The 18,077-nt window shown below is 38.2% G+C and overlaps 1 protein-coding gene across 1 annotated transcript in view; it reads right to left on the bottom strand.

The window, feature by feature from the left end:
* Window positions 1-12,314: 12,314 nt before the first annotated feature.
* FAM120C (family with sequence similarity 120 member C) overlaps window positions 12,315-18,077 on the bottom strand; it is a 28,804-nt gene continuing 23,041 nt past the window's right edge. Inside the window, exons 13-16 of the mRNA XM_034434106.3 lie at window positions 17,491-17,692; window positions 16,953-17,091; window positions 16,122-16,179; window positions 12,315-15,619 (exon numbers count right to left, since the gene is read on the bottom strand). Of these exons, the coding sequence (XP_034289997.2) occupies window positions 15,338-15,619; window positions 16,122-16,179; window positions 16,953-17,091; window positions 17,491-17,692 (681 nt within the window). The 3' untranslated portion in view covers window positions 12,315-15,337. The remainder of the gene's footprint in view (window positions 15,620-16,121; window positions 16,180-16,952; window positions 17,092-17,490; window positions 17,693-18,077) is intronic.

The following is an 18,077-nucleotide window of genomic DNA, read 5'->3' as shown; positions in this document are numbered from 1 at the left end:
ACCGGAAGCGATGGGAGATCCGGGCTTTAGCGTAGCGCTGAGGCGATTGTCCCTCCCGGAGCTCGTTTCGTGCCACGAGAATATCCGCCTAACCGCCTGCATTTTCAAAATTCAGCCCTTTTGTGGGGAAATGCCGAGCTTATTTCGTGGGGTTTACGAATGTATGAAAATGCCTCTGCACTACAGATAGTCCTGGACTTACAACAGTTCACTTAGTGCCCGTTCAAAGTTACAGCGGCAGTGCAAAAAGTGACTCACGACCGTTTTTTACACTTACGATCATTACAAAATCTCCATGATCATGTGATCAAAATTCAGAAGTTTGGGGACTGACTCATAAGTTATGAGGGTTGCAATGTTCTGGGGGGGAGGGGTGTCATGTGATCCCTTTTTGCGACTTTCTGATAAAGTTAATGGGGAAGCCAGATTTGCTTCAAAACCATGACACTGACTTAACGACTGCAATGATTCAGTTAACAACTGTGGCAATTTAGGAAGGATCAGTGGTTATGAATACTGATGGTTGCCTCCTAAATAGTAGTCACCATACCTTAAATACCAATCGCTGGGATATGACAATAGAAGGGATTATTGTCCTCCAGCCCAGACTTGTGACTTTTCCAAATGCATCCTACCTTCCTTGTGTACCTACACATCCGTGATGAACAGATGTGCTTGCAAACCCAATAGTATGACTGCAACAAACGGTGGTTCAATCAAACATACAGTTCTCTCCCTTCCTTAAGTTTTAGTTTTTCTGCAAACTGAAGAATCTTTGCTGAGATGCAGTGACTGAGAAGAACCGCATCCTTGGCCATAGTTCAAATGGATACATTCCTCATTAGTATTGGAAATTACGGATGAGCTTAATCCAAGCAGCCAGTGATGACAAACAGTATGGCTTTATTCCATCAAACTCTGATAAGAGGTCATATGACCTCTACATAGAAGTGAATGACTAATACTAATGCCAGATAATACTTCTCCTTATATAAAAAACAAAAAAAATATCCTTTTAGCAAAAAATGACCTTTAGCTTTCTCTGCAACCTATGGCATTAGCTATAGCCTGCAAAATAATGGGAGGCAGATATTTTGGACTTCAGTTCCCTCAACTTAACTAATGGGATAAAATACTGCCCGGCAAACCATGCAGAGAAGCTTCATGCTGCTGGCCCTTCAAGAGAGCTCTCTCTCAGGTCACCAATGGAAGTCTGCCTGCCAATCAACCCATTCTTTGCACAGGTTTGCCTGGTGCACCAATTGCGACCCTACTTGGATCAGGAGGCTCTCCTCACAGTCACTCATGCCCTTGTCACCTCACGGTTAGATTGTTGCAACACGCTCTACATGGGGCTACCCTTGAAGAGTGTTCGGAGGCTACAGTTGGTCCAGAATGCAGCTGCGCGAGCTGTCATGGGTGCACCTAGATACACCCACATTACACCAATTCTCCACGAGCTGCACTGGCTTCCTATTGGTCTCTGGGCACAATTCAAGGTGTTGGTTATTACCTTTAAAACCCTACATGGCTCAGGGCCAGGCTATCTTCGAGACCGCCTTCTATCGCATAGCTCCCAGCGGTCGGTAAGATCCCACAGAGTTGGTCTCCTCTGGGTCCCGTCAGCTAAACAATGCCGGCTGGCGGCCCCGCAGGGGAGGGCCTTCTCTGTGGCTGCCCCGGCTCTCTGGAACCAGTTACCTCCTGAGATCCAGACTACCCCCACCCTATTGGCCTTCCGGAAAGCGGTGAAGACCTGGCTTTTCCAGCAGGCCTGGGGCCATTGATCTCGCTGTTGCAATCTTACGAGATCCGGCCATGAATGGTGTGCATGGGCTTTTAATGTTTTTAAAAAATTTTTTAATAATTTTCTTATATTCTTTGTTGTGTTATTTTTTGCTGTAAGCCGCCCAGAGTCCCTTGGGAGTTGGGCGGCATAGAAATTCGATAAACTAAGTTAAATTAAATTCTCCTAGCACTCACCAACATAATGGTCCACATCACACACAGTGAATGATGGTGGAGGAAGAGTCATGCCCAGGCCATCCTTCTTCAGGACCAGGAGAGGCACACTGAAGCTGTTCTCTTCCAGGAACTCCACAGTCAGTTGTGTTCCACTCGGCTTTAGGATCACATCATCCGCACTGAGGAAGCAGGAGGGACAGTCAAACCAAAGCCACACACTGCTGTTTTCTATAGCACACTTTCCCAATTTGGGATACATTAAAACTACAACTCCCAGAATTCCCTGGTCAAAATGGCCTAAATTGAAAGAAAGAACCAAAGCAATTTGGGGGGGGGGGGTGTTCAGCATTGGGACAATTATCCTCTGTAATGGTTTTGTGTAATACACACATACTCTGTATGTTACACTTGTAAACCTGATAAACTTTGGCTGGCTTGTACTTCATGACTGTTATAAAGTATACGTTTGACTTTATTTTTATTTTTATTGTTTTTTATATCTAATCTCCTACAACTCTAGGTTATAAATAAATTTTTTTACTTACAACTATTTATTTACTTTAAAAATTTATTTATTTATTTAAACATCTATTTATTTATTTAAACATCTATTTATTTATTTAAAACATTATTTAAAACTATGCTTCATTATTTGAGGTCTTGGAGCAACATTCAGTACACATGAAAACTGTGGCAAGAAAGGTCGTAAAATGAGGCAAATTCACAATAACACTTTCCATTGTGGTCATAAATTGTGGTCTACCTGTACAAACTGAAATAGAGCATGTGATGGAGCTTGGTGTGTGTGTGAGGTTTAGGAATGTGCTGCAATTTTTTTTAGTCGGTCTGGGTGTTACATGACTTCCTAAACGGGTTCCTACAGTTTTTTTGGCAACATTTTCAGAAGTGGTTTGTCATTGGCCTTTCGTTCTTCCTAGGGCTGAAGGAGCAGCATTGGCCCCAAATTGTCTCTATAGTTTCTTAGGAGCCTGGTGCCTAAACCAAACTGATTCTTGTGTTATAATTATTTTAGGGTAAAAGGCAGAATGGGGTTGATGGACAGCACAAAAATTAAATTTAGGATTTTGTGTAATTTGGAGTAAAAATGCGGCCGCGCGGGTGGTGACGGGAGCGACGTGGCGCTCCCATGTGACCCCCCTCCTGCGCGAGCTGCACTGGCTCCCAGTAGCCTCTCACCGACCAGTTCGCTCCCATAGAGAGGGGCTCCTCAGGGTGCCGTTGGCCAAACAATGTCGACTGGCGGCCCCCAGGGGGAGACCCTTCTCTGTGGGGGCACCTGCCATCTGGAACGAGCTCCCCCTGGAGATACGGAGGATCCAAGACTTACGCATCTTCCGCCATGCCCTAAAAACGTTTTTATTCCAACAGGCTGGTCTGGCCTAACTCTCCCTTTTAAATTGGGTTTTAAATGTTTTTAGATAAATTGGATGTCTTAAATTTGTTTTTTGAGCCCAGATTATTTAATCTATTTTTAATAGTTCTTAACTTTTGTATATTCTTTGTATTTTTATCTTGGCTGTTCACCGCCCTGAGTCCTCCGGGAGTAGGGCGGTATACAAATATGATTAAATAAATAAATAAATAAATAAATAAATAAATAATGCTTGTTAAAAAAATTGCCGTATCCAACCTTTGTTTTTCAGGGAAGGTGGTCAAGCAGCAGCTTCAGAAGATCCTCAGTGAAGTAGACTTATGTGGACCCCTTTCAGTCTGGATTCAGGCCTGGTTACAGGACCAAAATGGCATTGGGGGCACATTTGGATGGGGGAAGGGGTAGTTTGTCCATTGTTGCTCTTTCTTGACTTCTCAGCAACTTTCAATACCTTTAAACATGGTAGTTTTCTGGATGGGCTCCAGGGGTTGGATGTGGGCAGCACTGTATTGTGCTGGTTCTCGTCCTTTGGGACCAGTTCCAGTCAGTGTGTCGGGATGGGGGGGGAGGGAGTGCCACATTTGATCCCTGATTTTCAGAGTGCCTCAGGGTTCGATGCTTTCTCCACTTCTTCTACCGTGGAGCAATGAACGTATACATGAAGCCACTGGGCGAGGTTATCCCTCTGCACAAGATGACTTTTCTGTCTCCCAGGCTTCCCTTTTTAGAGAAGTTTATAGAGAAAATAGTGGTGCTCTAGCTTCAATGTACCCAAGAGAAAGTGGATTATTTAATTTAAATCTTGTTGCTGGTATCCTTAAGTTTTATATTGACTGTTTCCCTATGACTGTCATTAAGTGTTGTACCTTATGATTCTTGACGAATGTATCTATTTTATTCTAAACCCTTTTAAAATCAAGATTTAGGCAATGGTACTGGATAAAAATTATCTGAGTCACACTGATGGAGGATTTGTGTTGCACCTTCAGGTCATTTTCAGTCTTTTGAAAGAATGAATGTGCTGGTTCAACAAGAATTCAAGTCTATATTGTATTCATCAAGATTAAGGAACTAGACGGGAGATGAAAGGCAAAACAAAAAATCTAAAAAGAACACTAATCCGTTCTTTTCAATCAAAAAATGCACTTCCTCATAGTGCACTTCCTCAACACAGAACAGAATCAGAATCAGAAACAGCAAAGCATAACAAAGGCACAATTTTCTATAAAAGCAAAATTCCAATCTAATTTCCTATAATCTGGGAGTTGCTGTATTTTTTGCTAGATTTTTGAGGATTGTTGCACAAATCCTAAATCTGAATTAGAATTGGGGCCTAGAATTATGTACTAGTGACCCTTCTGACTGATAATGCATTAGTTTTCCCTGCAAGATTAAAGTGTCAGATTTGTTGTTTTAGAAATGGCTAGTTTAAACTATTATGTAAAAGTAAGTTTAGGTTTGATGTTAATGCCTTATTCTACCGCACCAAAGGGAATCAGAAGTCAATGCCTTTTCTTTCTTTTCCCCCTTCTTTTCCTCACTTTTCCCTTCTCTATTCTTCCTACTAATTTGCTTTTGTATTTTCTTGTATAACATAAACTAATAAAACTGTTAAATCAGAAAGATTAAAGTGTCATATCAAGAAGACCGTTTTCCCCACTCTTTAGATTAGATTTCAAGAGAGTATCCTCTTTCTAGCCAAGCCACGTATTCCAGCTATATTCAGTAACCATCACCGCACTGTAGCTAATTAAAGGATAAACAATAATTCATTGTCCATTACCACAGAAAGGTTGAGTTAAACCATAACAATCATTTTCCAAAAGAGTAGAAAAAGTATAGGCCTAGTTATAAGGTATTTGTAGAACTGTCTTTTGGACTACACGCAGTTATGTCAAGGAATAATAGGCACAGGTAAAGCTACAGTGGCATAATTATGTTTCAGGCCCAGATCTGTTTTTAAATTTCATTTTTTTGTTCTACCGTTCCTTAAGATTTAAGATATTTTCTCATAACAGTTACTTTGAGCTCATTCCTTTTCCTGGAACTGTAATTCCATGCATGATATCAAATAACTGTTAGCACTTATATACACCTTCCGTTGGGGAAAAAGCCTGTAAGCACAGAAGTTGTAACTATTGAACTCATACATTTGTAATGTAAACAAATGTCTTCTTTTCCACTTTCCCCAAGGAGGCTCCCAACTATAGTACTCATTTGGATACCATTATATTACACCTTGCTTGAACTTACCATATCCATGCTGATAATTGTTTTATGACGTTAAAATAAAACATAATTTCAGTTTATATACTGCTCAAAAAAAAGAAAGGGAGCACAAGCAGACGACATCTGAGATCTGAATGAATGAAATAGCCTTATTAAATATTTTGTTCTTTACATGCAGTAGTTTATACACTGCTCAAACAACTAAAGGGAACACTAAACTACTGTATGTAACGAACAAAGTATTTAATAAGGCTATTTCATTCATTCAGATCTCGGATGTCTTCTGCTTGTGTTCTTTATTTTTTTGAGTAGTGTATATATTTGGTACATATTTAATAGACCCCAGGAAATGGACCTTTTCTGCTATCGCACCCACGTTGTGTAATATGTCTTCAGAAATGACATCAGTTTCATCTCTTGAGTTTTTGAGGGTCCCTCAAGGCCTGGTTATGTCAGCAGGCCTAGGGACCTGAGTGAACTAGTGAGGTGGCTCTGTTATTATTAACATCCCATTTATTTTATTTTCTTGTTTCTTTTTCTTCTGAAGAAAAGTATTGCTTTTATAGTTCTAATGTTTTTATAATTATTTTTAAATAACTACAATTTTCAGTAATCATTGTTTTATATTTATTGCTTTATTGGATATTGTACACTGCCGAGTCACTTTCTATGATATGGACAGCCATATAAATTTGATAAATATAATTCTATGTAGTTCATAGAATACAAACTATAATGTTCTATGATTGAGAAAAGTAACATCTACTGAAATTTGGCTATTGGCACTCTTAATTATTAATTTTTTATGAAACGATTTCTTCCAATTTGGAGTTTTTCTCTCCAGCAGCTTTCACAGAGTTGCAGCTGATACCTAGTAGTGACTTGAAATGGTGGCCTCATTAAATAGAGTGTAAAACAAAAGAGACAATACTTTTTCTTTACTAAAAGAATAGACTTTATTAAGCACTGTAAGTCTTTCTCCATCATCAACAGATGAACAGCGCACCAAGATTTCACCAGCAAAAAACATTCCCAAAAGACACCCAAGCTTTCTGATCACAAACCTACTGCAAATTTCCCCTGATTTAGAGCAACCTGTCCAAACTTACACTGATTAAAAAACCCAACAACCTATGGAGTATGTTGTGGGGTGCAAGGATTGGGGAGATGGGAATTTGATTATCAAGATTGGGGTGGGGACAGTAAAGATAACATTTATCCATTCACTAAGAACAGGTGTTAATTAGCATAAAAAGAAATATTTTTAAAAGGTAGAAGGGAATAATGTATTGATCATTAACTTCCCATATAAATAAAGCATGAAACTTGCAATTGACGGGATCACTAACAAGAAAAATCAGATTTACTCTGTTCAGCAAAATTATTGATTTGTATTTTTTTAAGCTAAACTCTTAGGCTAAACATTTTGAAAGGCAATTGTGGAGAGATATATATCTGGTAAAAATGCAATGTCAAGGTTACTCAAGGAAAGTATGAGGGAAAAGACTGGCTTAAAATAACAACTGAGTTTGTTTTTACTTTTAAAAATCTCACTAGGCATTTAGTTACTATCAACAAAGCATCTACCAAAATACAAGAGCAATGGTTATAATCAGAAAAGGTGTATATCCCATCTGAAAGGGTAATATCATAGACAGATATGGTGCTTGTGGGAAGAAAGGGTTGATTTTTCAAAATTGAGGACAAAAATCTAATCTGAAAAATAACTAGAAAATGAGCAACAGCGTCTGACTTTAAGCAATGACCAGCAAATAGCAGTTAAAAATGGTAAGATTCGTAACAGGTGTGTTCATTAGGTTTCCTTTAAACATTAAAGGTGGACTTCAAAACAGAAATCAGCACAGGTAAAACCAAAAAGCAGAAGAGGTTTTTGGGAGGGGAGAGAATGGGAATAATAAAAAATTAAAAATAGAAGTACATGCATATTTAGCAAAGTACATGTTGTAAGTTAGCTACTATAATGATTCAACCTTGGTAGTAAAATTCTGCTAACTACATTAAAAATAAAAAAGAACACATTGTAGTTTGTGTAGGACTTGTGTGGCCTAATCTTAACCATGCTTACTTAGAAGGAGAGACCATAGTACAATGGGGCTTTTCATCTAAGTAGCTACAGTTAAGGTTTGCACTAAGTTATATTTGAAGTTGAGTGATGGGGGGGAAATGGTGGTACTCTGGCCCAAATGGCTAGTTAGTGGCACTGTGTCCTCTTCACAGGCTCAAGTATATCTATGTATAATTTGTGGATTGGGACACCCCCATTCCCCTCCACAAGAATCATGTCCCTGTTGTAATGTTTGTTTGTCACTTTCCCCCAGGGATCCAAGGGTTCACTTGTTTGAATCTGAATCCAAGAAAGAATGGAATTCTAAACCACACCAGAAAAAGTTAAAAGCTGTCCCTCCCTGAAAAGGCTCCCTAGTCCTTTCAAGTATATATATTATATTCAAAGTATATTTGGAATATTCCATTTTCTTAAAGAGTTCCAGCCAAGTTAACTGGTAGCAAAAGCTTAAGAATTGCTAGCCACAGTCACAATTTTCAGTACTGCCTCAGAATGGGATGAATGACTCCTAAGAGAAAGGCAAGTAATCTTGGTCAACAGGTTGGTTTTAAACTTTCCCTCCCTCCCTGGTGACAAAATTATGAAGGAAGCATGCTAAAACCCCATGTCTATGATTTGATGGGTCAAATCCTTACAAAGGTTGTTGGACTCCAGGAAATATGCTTTAGAAGTTCAGAACTGCAACCGAATACAGCAAGCTTAAAAAGATTAATTTTATATTTCTACCCTAAAAGATGTCTTCCTATATTTTAAAGGATGCAGTCTGAACTCAGAAAAACACTTTGTCACATTGGTAATTTAAGATTCACTGGATGATGGGTAGGAAAGAATTGGATTACTTCAATGAATTGTCAACATCACAATATGCTAACTCAGCAACTGATGGCAATAAACATGACAATTTAGGTGGAATAAATGGGCCTTAATTCACTGGGATAAATACTTGACAATCTATACCACACAAAGATCCATTTCTAGAGGGAATCTAGACCAGGATCCCATGGCAAAGAACTCTCCAAAACTACTGAAGTTCAATTTCCATAATCTCTACTTTAAGGATTATGGGAGTTGAAGTCCATCTCAAATGGAGGGCACCAAAATGGGGGATACCAGGCATAAGGGTTACAGAAATGAAAAAGAACGGCTTAGTTTCACAAATACTTGAGAAAACCTTTGGGTCAGTTAGTTGCAATATTTCCCTAGAAATCAACCTCAATAAACTGGACATTTGCAATTAATTGCAATCATTTTGTTTCCAGTGATCCATACAGTTTTTTTTCACAGATACAAAAAAAAAAATATTCCTTTTCTTTTCATAAAACATCCATATTATCTATTATGACTATTTTAAAACTTCTAAGTTCACAAGTTATCTTGCACTAAGTTTCCAGCTTTCTAGAAGTGCAAGGTTAGGAAAAATAGATGCTTTGTATATTCAGAATTTTACTCACATACTTCTCTAGGATCACAAACAGGCTAAACTTACAATACCTATTTTTTTACCAAATGATCAGCAGTGGTAAACACTCGCCTGCAGTGACATATTTGAAATGAAACACTTCCAGATTTTTAAATTCAGATACAAGGGTTTGAGGGCTACATATTTAGCATCTTTGAAATCTGAACCCTCAACTCCAAAGCAATACTTTAGATTTCTGATTTCACAAGAGGACCTCAATGTTAGAAACTGTTCTTTAATAACACAGTTTGAAAGTTTGTCATTTCAGGGTTTCAATTCAAATTAATTTTAACATTACTATTTAAGGCACAGTGTAACCTGTATTAACATTTGATTTTTGATCCCTCAAAAATTTTAGTAACTACTATAAATACATCTACTAGTTTAGGGAAAGATAGGGAATTTGCATTCTTTTGCCCCCAAATAAAGACAATAACAATATGAAAATCTTTACCTGTTGTTTTTCAAAGCACAACCCAATCTAGCACAATGCTCCTGCTGTAATTCTAATCCAACCTTTTTCAATCTGGCTCCCTCCCCAGACATGTGTTGGACTTCAGATCTCCCAATTCCCTAGCCAGTGGACTGAGGCAGGCTATTCTGATCAAAGAGAAAAGGGTCCCTAGGAGAAAGACTCTCATTTTGAAAAAATAAAACCCCAAATGATATTAATCAGCTCTATACTAAAACTTAGGCTGGGGAGGAGCCCTTCCAAACGTCTTTAATTCTCTCAAAAAAAGGCTTAATTACAAAACCTTTCTCCTGTTTGAATGACTTCATTATAAAATAATATTCCTATTTTAGGTCTGCAGACAGGAACCAAATCAGGCTGACCTGATTTAAAAAACTGCAGTAATTAAAACAGTAAATTTTTGCAACAACATATGCAAATCTACTGTTGCTTTAAAAACATTTGCCAAATTATTGCTTTTTACTCTGGATTTAAGAAGGTCATGTCATCTGGCTCTCGTACCGTGGAGCAATGGGCATCGAATCAGAGACGCTTTTTAAGAAATGGCCATGTAAGTGAAAGCATTAACTTATGCAAGTAAAAGATGCTTTGAACAACTGATGTGAAAATAAAAATACATTCAGAAATCTAAATATATCAATGGAGAAAGGGGTGATTCTTTGGATCCAGAAAGGAGAAACAAAATCAGTAATTTTATCCATCTCTTTGGCTCTGATACAACACTGGACTTTGAATTGCATGTTTTCATTATCCCTCTTACAGCCCCTAGGGAAGCACTTTGCATTTTTATTGAGTATTTTAAAGCTGCATGATACCTTCTATTGTTTTGGATCAGCAGACAGTAAGCAACTCAAAACAAAATCATGCCTCAATCATCTACGTTTATCAAGGGAAATTGAATAACATTATTTCAAACCTCATTTTCTACTAGAGCCTGGCTTAAGTCTGCATACTCCAGATCAAAACTAAGTAAAATTTAATCTTCAAACATTGAATTTTGTCATGGATATAAAATGATCAAATGCATATCTCCACAACCATTTTCTTAAATGTTTAAAAAAAATATCTGTATCAAATTAAATTTAGGCATCATTTTCAAGATCTGAAATTTCACCCAGGCCCCTACATTTTTATAGAATATCTTTGCTAATATGAACGATTAGGATTTTTTTTTTAAAAAAAAAATCAAAATGACTTTTATATTCAATCCCACATTCCATACTCCTATAGAAACACAGTACAAAACTCTGTGATATTTTTCTATTACTTGCAAAATGAACTAGTTTACACCCGAGACTTATTAATTTCTGCAACCCAAACAGATCATAAAACCACATGAATTCTACAGGGCTTCAAAAATGGGGATTGGATCAGAATGTTTTTTTTTTATCTTAGAAATATAGTCAATCAATCTCTGATCCCATTCTCGAGAGCTCCCTCTTCTGAAGCACTGGAAATAAGTGTTAGAAAATGAAGATGATAGAAAACTGAGGCAGCCTTATCTGCCCCTAAACTGTGAGATACTGTAGAAAATTATCTGTATGTTATCTGTTACAAACCTCCATAATTGACTAACATAAGCAAGCAGATCTGTAGCTCTGAGATTAGATGTCAGAACTGGCAAAGATTTGGCTGCACCGACATTTCTGCTGCCTTTAGGACAGAATCTTGCCTCCATGAATACTATCAAACTAAAGTTGACACAAAGGAAGATGTCAAGCTATTCATCAAAGTTCACTTGGGAATCCCATTCCAAATCAATCAGTTAAACAACCTGCATCAGGAAATAATTTGACGGTTAAATGGAAGTCTTTATCTTTCCCATCCTTCATCCTGGGAATAGAAGGGCACTTCCTTGTTAGGCCCAGATTAGAGCACATTTCACAATGGAGAGCCACAGTCTCTTCAAATTAGTTGTTTCAACTGAGACTGGGGCTAGGATATCACCAGAAAAAGCAGATTCCCCCAATCTTCTTTGATGTGTGATTTAAACTTCTGCCTTGTTCTGCTATCATAACAAAAAACCAAAAGCATGAATCTTAAGGCCATTGCAGAAAAATTCAGATCTGGATTCCACATTTAGCGAAAGATAATAGCTGCAAATATAGTTAATTTATGCTGGATCTTCCATGCAAGAAGTAGAGACGTATATCTCCCCTGCAAATGCCATCCAATGCCTGATGCTGGAAGTTCATAACCTTGGGATTAATATCTGCTATTATAACTCTAGATATAGGATGCTACCTAGATACCAAGGCTAGAAGAACTGTATTCTAAATGGTACATTGGGATTTATTTATTTATTTATTTTGCTTACTGGAGAACTGGGTTTTATTTGGGGCTTTCTTGCAAAAGAAAGTTGAACATTAAAATGTTATTTAGGGACTGCAACACGATGTAATATGAAAGAACCAAGAGAAATGGAGAGATAACTGTGATTAAAAAAAATAAATCCTACAAATATAAAAAATGTATCTAGGCAATCTAGATTATTAGTACTCAATGGAATCCACTGATAGAATGCGAGTCATTCCTGAATGAAAGTTGGCTTGATTCTTCAAGGCAATTTTTGCATTGGACAACTAGCTTTAAATTATCAGCAAAGGTTAGAAACAAAACAAACGGGATTTTAAAAGACTTGATTACTAGTTCCATTAATTCTGCAAATAAATATTTTTTAAAAAAAAGGAAAATAAGATTTTATTTCTGCTTTGGGAGGGAAAGCTTGTAAGACGCTCTCTAAATGTATGATTCTCAATAGTACTGCTAACTTTAAACAAGAAGATTCTCTTTGTTAACTCTCGAGCAAGTACTTCAGAACACGAAAGACATCAATTTGCCAGTTCTTCACAATTTATCCAGCAGAACAAATCTTTCTCTTTTCAACGTTTAGAATGTCAACCCAATCAGAATTACTAGTTTTTGCAGCTGAAAAGCATGCTGCTTTGACTATTTAAAAAAAATCTGATTTTTCCAAAATTTACCTACCAGAAATACTTTTTAAAAATCAAGTTTTCTTAATACTAAAACTTTGTATCACAAACTACTTTAAATAGCAGCTCTTTGTTTTCTAAAATAGAGTCTACTTCCCATATTACCCAGCTATAACTATGATAGTTTTCAAACAAAAATGCTCTCCCACCCTTTAGGCTGCCCTAGCTTTTTTCCCAAAGGTGAAAGCAACTCTTTCCTTTGGCTGTTGTCAAGTTCTTGCCTATAAGGGATTAATCTTTTTCAGGTGCTACCTCTCTTCTGGCAACCATGGATCATTTCCAAAGGTCCTGCTCTTAGAGCAATATAAGAAATTTCCCATCTCAATGAGTTTGAGTCAACAGCTGCAGAGAAAAAATAGCCAACTGGTTACAGATCGATTCCAAAACTTGTCTGAAGCAAACAGTTTAAATCTTTTGATGAGAGTGATCTGGCAGCTAAACTGGGAGGAGGAAGATCAGGGCTTCCTACTTCGGGTTCTGGTAGGTGAATAACTCACTCAAGAGAATGGAGCCAGCAGTAGAAATAAGATACCCTGCCCTGTTTCAGGTTTTAAACCCATTTTAACTACCCTTTTATACATTTGCAGAAAGTAAGGCAAATAAATTTGTTAAAATCTGGATAATACCCTCCCTCACTTTTTAACACAATCCTATTTTTCTTCTGCAGTAATAGAAATTTAAGAAAATATTTCTTATGAATATATAAATTCAATTTAGTTATGACTTGTTGCCCAATAATATATGGAATCTCTCACTAAAGGGTCTATAGTCGTAGCTACCAACATTTATCTTGTGGCAATTAATTTCATATAATTACTCTGCACTATTAAGAATACTTTTCTGATTTTGATTTGAAGTGGAACCAACCATTGTTCCAGGCAGTGGGTTTAATCATGTGCCCCTCTGCTGGAGGAAGCAGAAAGGGAAACATTCAGCCTACTGGATACTGATAGCAGAAGACAAATTAAAAATCAAAACACATTTTAGATTACTCAAGTCATCTGAGGTACGTGCTATAGAAGTTGTAAGAAACTAGAAAGAAACATGCACTGCAGAAGTGCATGTATGTTTGCAGCTGGAAAACTGGTTTAAAAATTCTTTCCAACAGAATGTTCAGCCTGTTCTATTTCCTAACCCAAATTATTTGATTTTTTAAAAAACTTTGAACTGCCTGCTCTATATAAACATTCTGCATTTGAAATCTGCCTCAGTACACATTTCTAATGGATTTACCAAGTTTCCAAAATTCAAGGCTTTCGGATTCTACAAGATCATCTGCAAGGATAGGTGCAATTCAAATTAGACAACCCAAAAGGATAGGGTAATAGGAGAGAAACTTGTGTATATAATGGAGTTTAGCTACACTACTGAAAATCTCGACCAACTGTTTTCAGAAAGTCTTTGAAAATTTTTCCCATTATCATCAGCATAAGAATTGATAGCAGATTGTGCGAAGCCTGGGAGTGGGCAGGGTGATTTCTAAAAGGCCCGATTCATCCTAGATTCCAGATCGTGTACTGAACTTGTAGGATTCCCTTGGAAGAGAATAAAGAATCACCAGCTGAGCAACTGCAATCAACCCCCACACACACATCCAATGTCACCCTTTTAATGACAACAAGAGCTAGAATCCCACCCACCCACCCCGTTTCTGGGTAGGATTGGTATCTCTGCAGCCTCACCCATGACTTCCCCATTTGGATGGCTATGCACCCCACATCTTTACGGCCCCAGCTATCTTCAGCCATTTGCTCACAGTCCTGGAATTGTAACAGTAAGTGCTTGTCTGTTTAAGGATAAGAAGTGTTCTGTCTGGTATCAGGAGGCCTGCCTCATCGACTGCCGCAACCTGAGGATAGGACCCAATTGCTGGCAACTGGCGAAGCAGGCCTTTAATTCATTAAACACGTAGCGCTTTGGAACGCAAGTTGTCTCCCGGGAACATTTTTACCCCTTCCGGGTTTGTAGCATTCATATTTATATATAGCTCTATTCATGTTATATATAAATATAATCTCTCTCTCTCTCTTTCATATATAATAAAAAGCACACGCCAACTGCTATATGCCTCTTGTGTATAATTTGCAGTGGTGGTACTACTCTTTCTTTCTTAAAAATCATTGTCTCTCATACACACCCCTTAATTCATACCAACATCACCATCCCTCAAAGCAATACTGCTATTTGGCCTAATGGTGGGGGAGTTGGCAAGAAATTAAACAAGGCAGGCAGGAAAAATCTGCCCCATTTTAAAGTAAAACCTTCCTGGCTTTTTCTTCCTTTAAAAATATCCCCCTTCCCAAAATCCAGAATTCATAATTCTTGCCCCCTATAAAATTAAAAAACAAAAATAAATTCAAATAAACTTAAAAAATTGCCGCCTTTATGGATCCGACTGGCACAGTGGCAAATTTGAGGGGTGGAATGCAAAAAAGCTGATGTTATTCTCCAAAGCAGGGGCAGGAGTCCCAGCAGGCTGCTTGACCTCACAATATTATAATATCTGCTGTAGTGGAGCAATTTGATTAATTAGCCCAATGTTGTAATGTGAGCTATCAAAACAGCAATCTTCCGGTCCCTGCCCTGCCTAGCTAATAATTCCATTGCAGCACTTGATTGCATTTACATTCTAGCCAATGTGTTGAAGGGCTGAATCCTATCCTTGGCAGGTCAAAACCTTGTCATCCCACCTCACCCCACCCTCCATTTGCCAGCCAATTGGATCCACAGCGGCATCTATTCACTCCTCTTTCTGCAGAACTGGGAAGGGAAGCTTGTTCTCCGGGCATCGTTCAGAGTCCCCACCCAGCGTCCCGAAAAAGGGGCTTTTGTTATTGCATGAGTCAGTGTCTCTTGCTAAGGCACAAGGTGATGCGGCTGAAGGGCATGCTCCAACAGTGGGATCTTCGTTGGCTCTGGAGGGGGGGCCTCCATCCCCATTAAACTGGGACTGGGGTCGGCTGCAGCTGCTGCCGCCATTGCTGCCAAACTCAGGCGTCTTTGCAGTTCCGTCGGTCAAGCTCTGTTGAACACAAAGGATAGCTTTAGGAAAAGATTAGGAAGCAGAAAACTCAAAGCCTGCCATAAAAGATTAAAAACACAGCTGGAAGAGGAGCTGAAATCTCCAAATGTCATTAGTTTTTGTTTTTTACATTGCAAATCAGTATGCCATCCATTTCTGAATAATTTCAGGCAGCTTACAAAATACAGTATATACTGTATATATTTCAAGAGATTTGCAATCTTGCATTATTTTGGCTGATTATATTTGTTACGTCTTAACATCAGAGTTCTGAAGAGACTCTTCTTACGGAATCCTGATTGCCCTGGTGCCAGCAATCGCAGTGCAGCTGATCTTTGTTGTATGCATTTGTATATTTTCAAAGATCATTCCTTCTTTAAGGGTCTACTGCATAGTGGATGAGATGGACAGAACTCAGTATGGATCAATCAGCAAAAGAGGAAAACTCTTTACAATAAAATTCACAATAAAATGAATTTCCACAATCCTTAGGGAGACATACTTGCTTGTTTACTTTCTTGTTTACTTTGGGGATTTTTCCAGAGCAATCACGACCACGGCTGCAGAATAGGAAAAGAAAAAAAGCTGAAAGTTCAAGTTCACAGGTAGAAGAGATCATTTGTTTGTTTGTTTATTTATTTATTTGATGTACACTGTTTTATCACTTAGGGACTCTTAGCATTTTATGAACAAGATCAAAATAATTAAAACATCCAACAGTATTTAGGATACTCTAATCTCTTCACAATAAATAAATACATTTCCTATGCTAAAAAACATAGCGACTTCTAAAGAGCCTTTCACTCAGGATATATATGAATTGTGGTCAGATAAAGATGCTTTTCACATTAAACAATTTTCAGGAAGCAATTGAGACACGGATAAAAGTTTGTAAAGATCATGGTCCTTTATGTGCATGGATGTATTTGTCAGAGTTTCAGAAGACTGACATTACATAGAAATATTAAACATGAACAGCTGTATTTATTTCTTTTGGTTTTTTCCTTTCCATTAGTTATCATCCATCAGATGGGAAACAGAGTCAGCTGAAAGTTGAAATTGCCATTTAGCCTACCTTGAACTGTTTCCATCAAATCTGGTCACTATAAGAAAAATGTATCTTTAAGAAATAATGCTTTAATTTTCTGTTTGCCTTTTCCATCTTCACTCTTTCTCCTTTTAGCTCTGTTGAAGTAATAATAATCCCAGAGCAAAATATCCAAGCAAGCGCTTGTAGCCTGCGGTTAAGATGCCCTAGCATTTCTACAGGTTATAAGGAACAAAGGGAGAATCTGGCAGCAACTAATCAAAGCCATCCTCTAGTGCTACTTACCCTTTCCCTGGGCCTCCAACTGACACCACCTGCATGCCAAAGGAGCCCTGTCCCCGAGAAGGTTTGCTCCCAGCCCACTGCCCCACCACCATCCCAGCAATTTCCAATTTGCCTCCTTGTGGTGGGATTGGATGGAGTCCTGGAGAGGAAAGGCATAGTCAGTAAGAGGAAAGGTAAGAAAGGACAGGGGGACAGGGGATTAGCTTTATCCACAGATCTAGGGTCCATAAATCAATTTTTTTTGTTGGAAGAGACAGGGGAGGAGGAAAGCATGTGCACACGTGTTTTTGTTGGTTAACTGTACATTAGGTTGCATCCTTTCAGTATTAAAAATACAACTATGAGCTGGACGTCACAAGAGAATTAGCATTTAATATTCCCAAGAATTCCATGCCAAAATGACACTGTACTAATGAAGACTCTTATATTGGTACTATTAAGTTCGTTGTTTAGAACTTTGGCTCTACACTCAAAATATAGGAATCACATAAATATGAATTAAGGGTCTAGTAGAAGCATCTGAACCTCGTTCACTTACCTGTGAAGCCTCTAGTCCTCCCAGGGGCTGCTTGTGGCATTGATCCAATAGTGCGAGGGTAAAGAGGCACTGGATAAAAAGGTGCTGCCATAGAGGGCACAAAGGGTGGAGGTGGGAGAAGAGGTGGAGGAGCCTGGCGATTGAGGTTGATGCCTTCCAGAATACTCTGCCTCATCTTCTCTACTTTAGAAACCTGCTCGGTCTGACCAAGACCAAATAGAAACAGAACACACAGAATAGGTATCCAGTAGAATTCTGGGGAGATCTCCATATTCTTTCGGTCTTTATCTAATATCCCCCAAGGTCAAGGAAGCGCAACTGATGAGAAATCTAAGGCACGTTCCTTTGGCACAATTTGGGCCAAGTGCCAACAACAAAAATCATAGCATAAATTGACAGTAATTGGGATAAAGGAGGATATATCCAGATAATATCAGATGCCACGACTCTCTCACTGAAATCAACAAGAGCTGAACATGATTCACTTTATTTATTTATTAAATTTATTTGCCGCCCATCTTGCCTTGGAGCTGCTCTGGGCAGCCTACAACAATAAAAGAAAAAAAGATGATAAAAATGTAAAAACA

This window comes from Pantherophis guttatus, chromosome 2 (assembly GCF_059756535.1).
Source record: "Pantherophis guttatus breed Tessera chromosome 2, ASM5975653v1, whole genome shotgun sequence".
Taxonomy (NCBI): Eukaryota; Metazoa; Chordata; class Lepidosauria; order Squamata; family Colubridae; genus Pantherophis; species Pantherophis guttatus.
The sequence above is the reverse complement of the archived record's forward strand: the minus strand, read 5'-3'. Positions and strand labels throughout refer to the sequence as shown.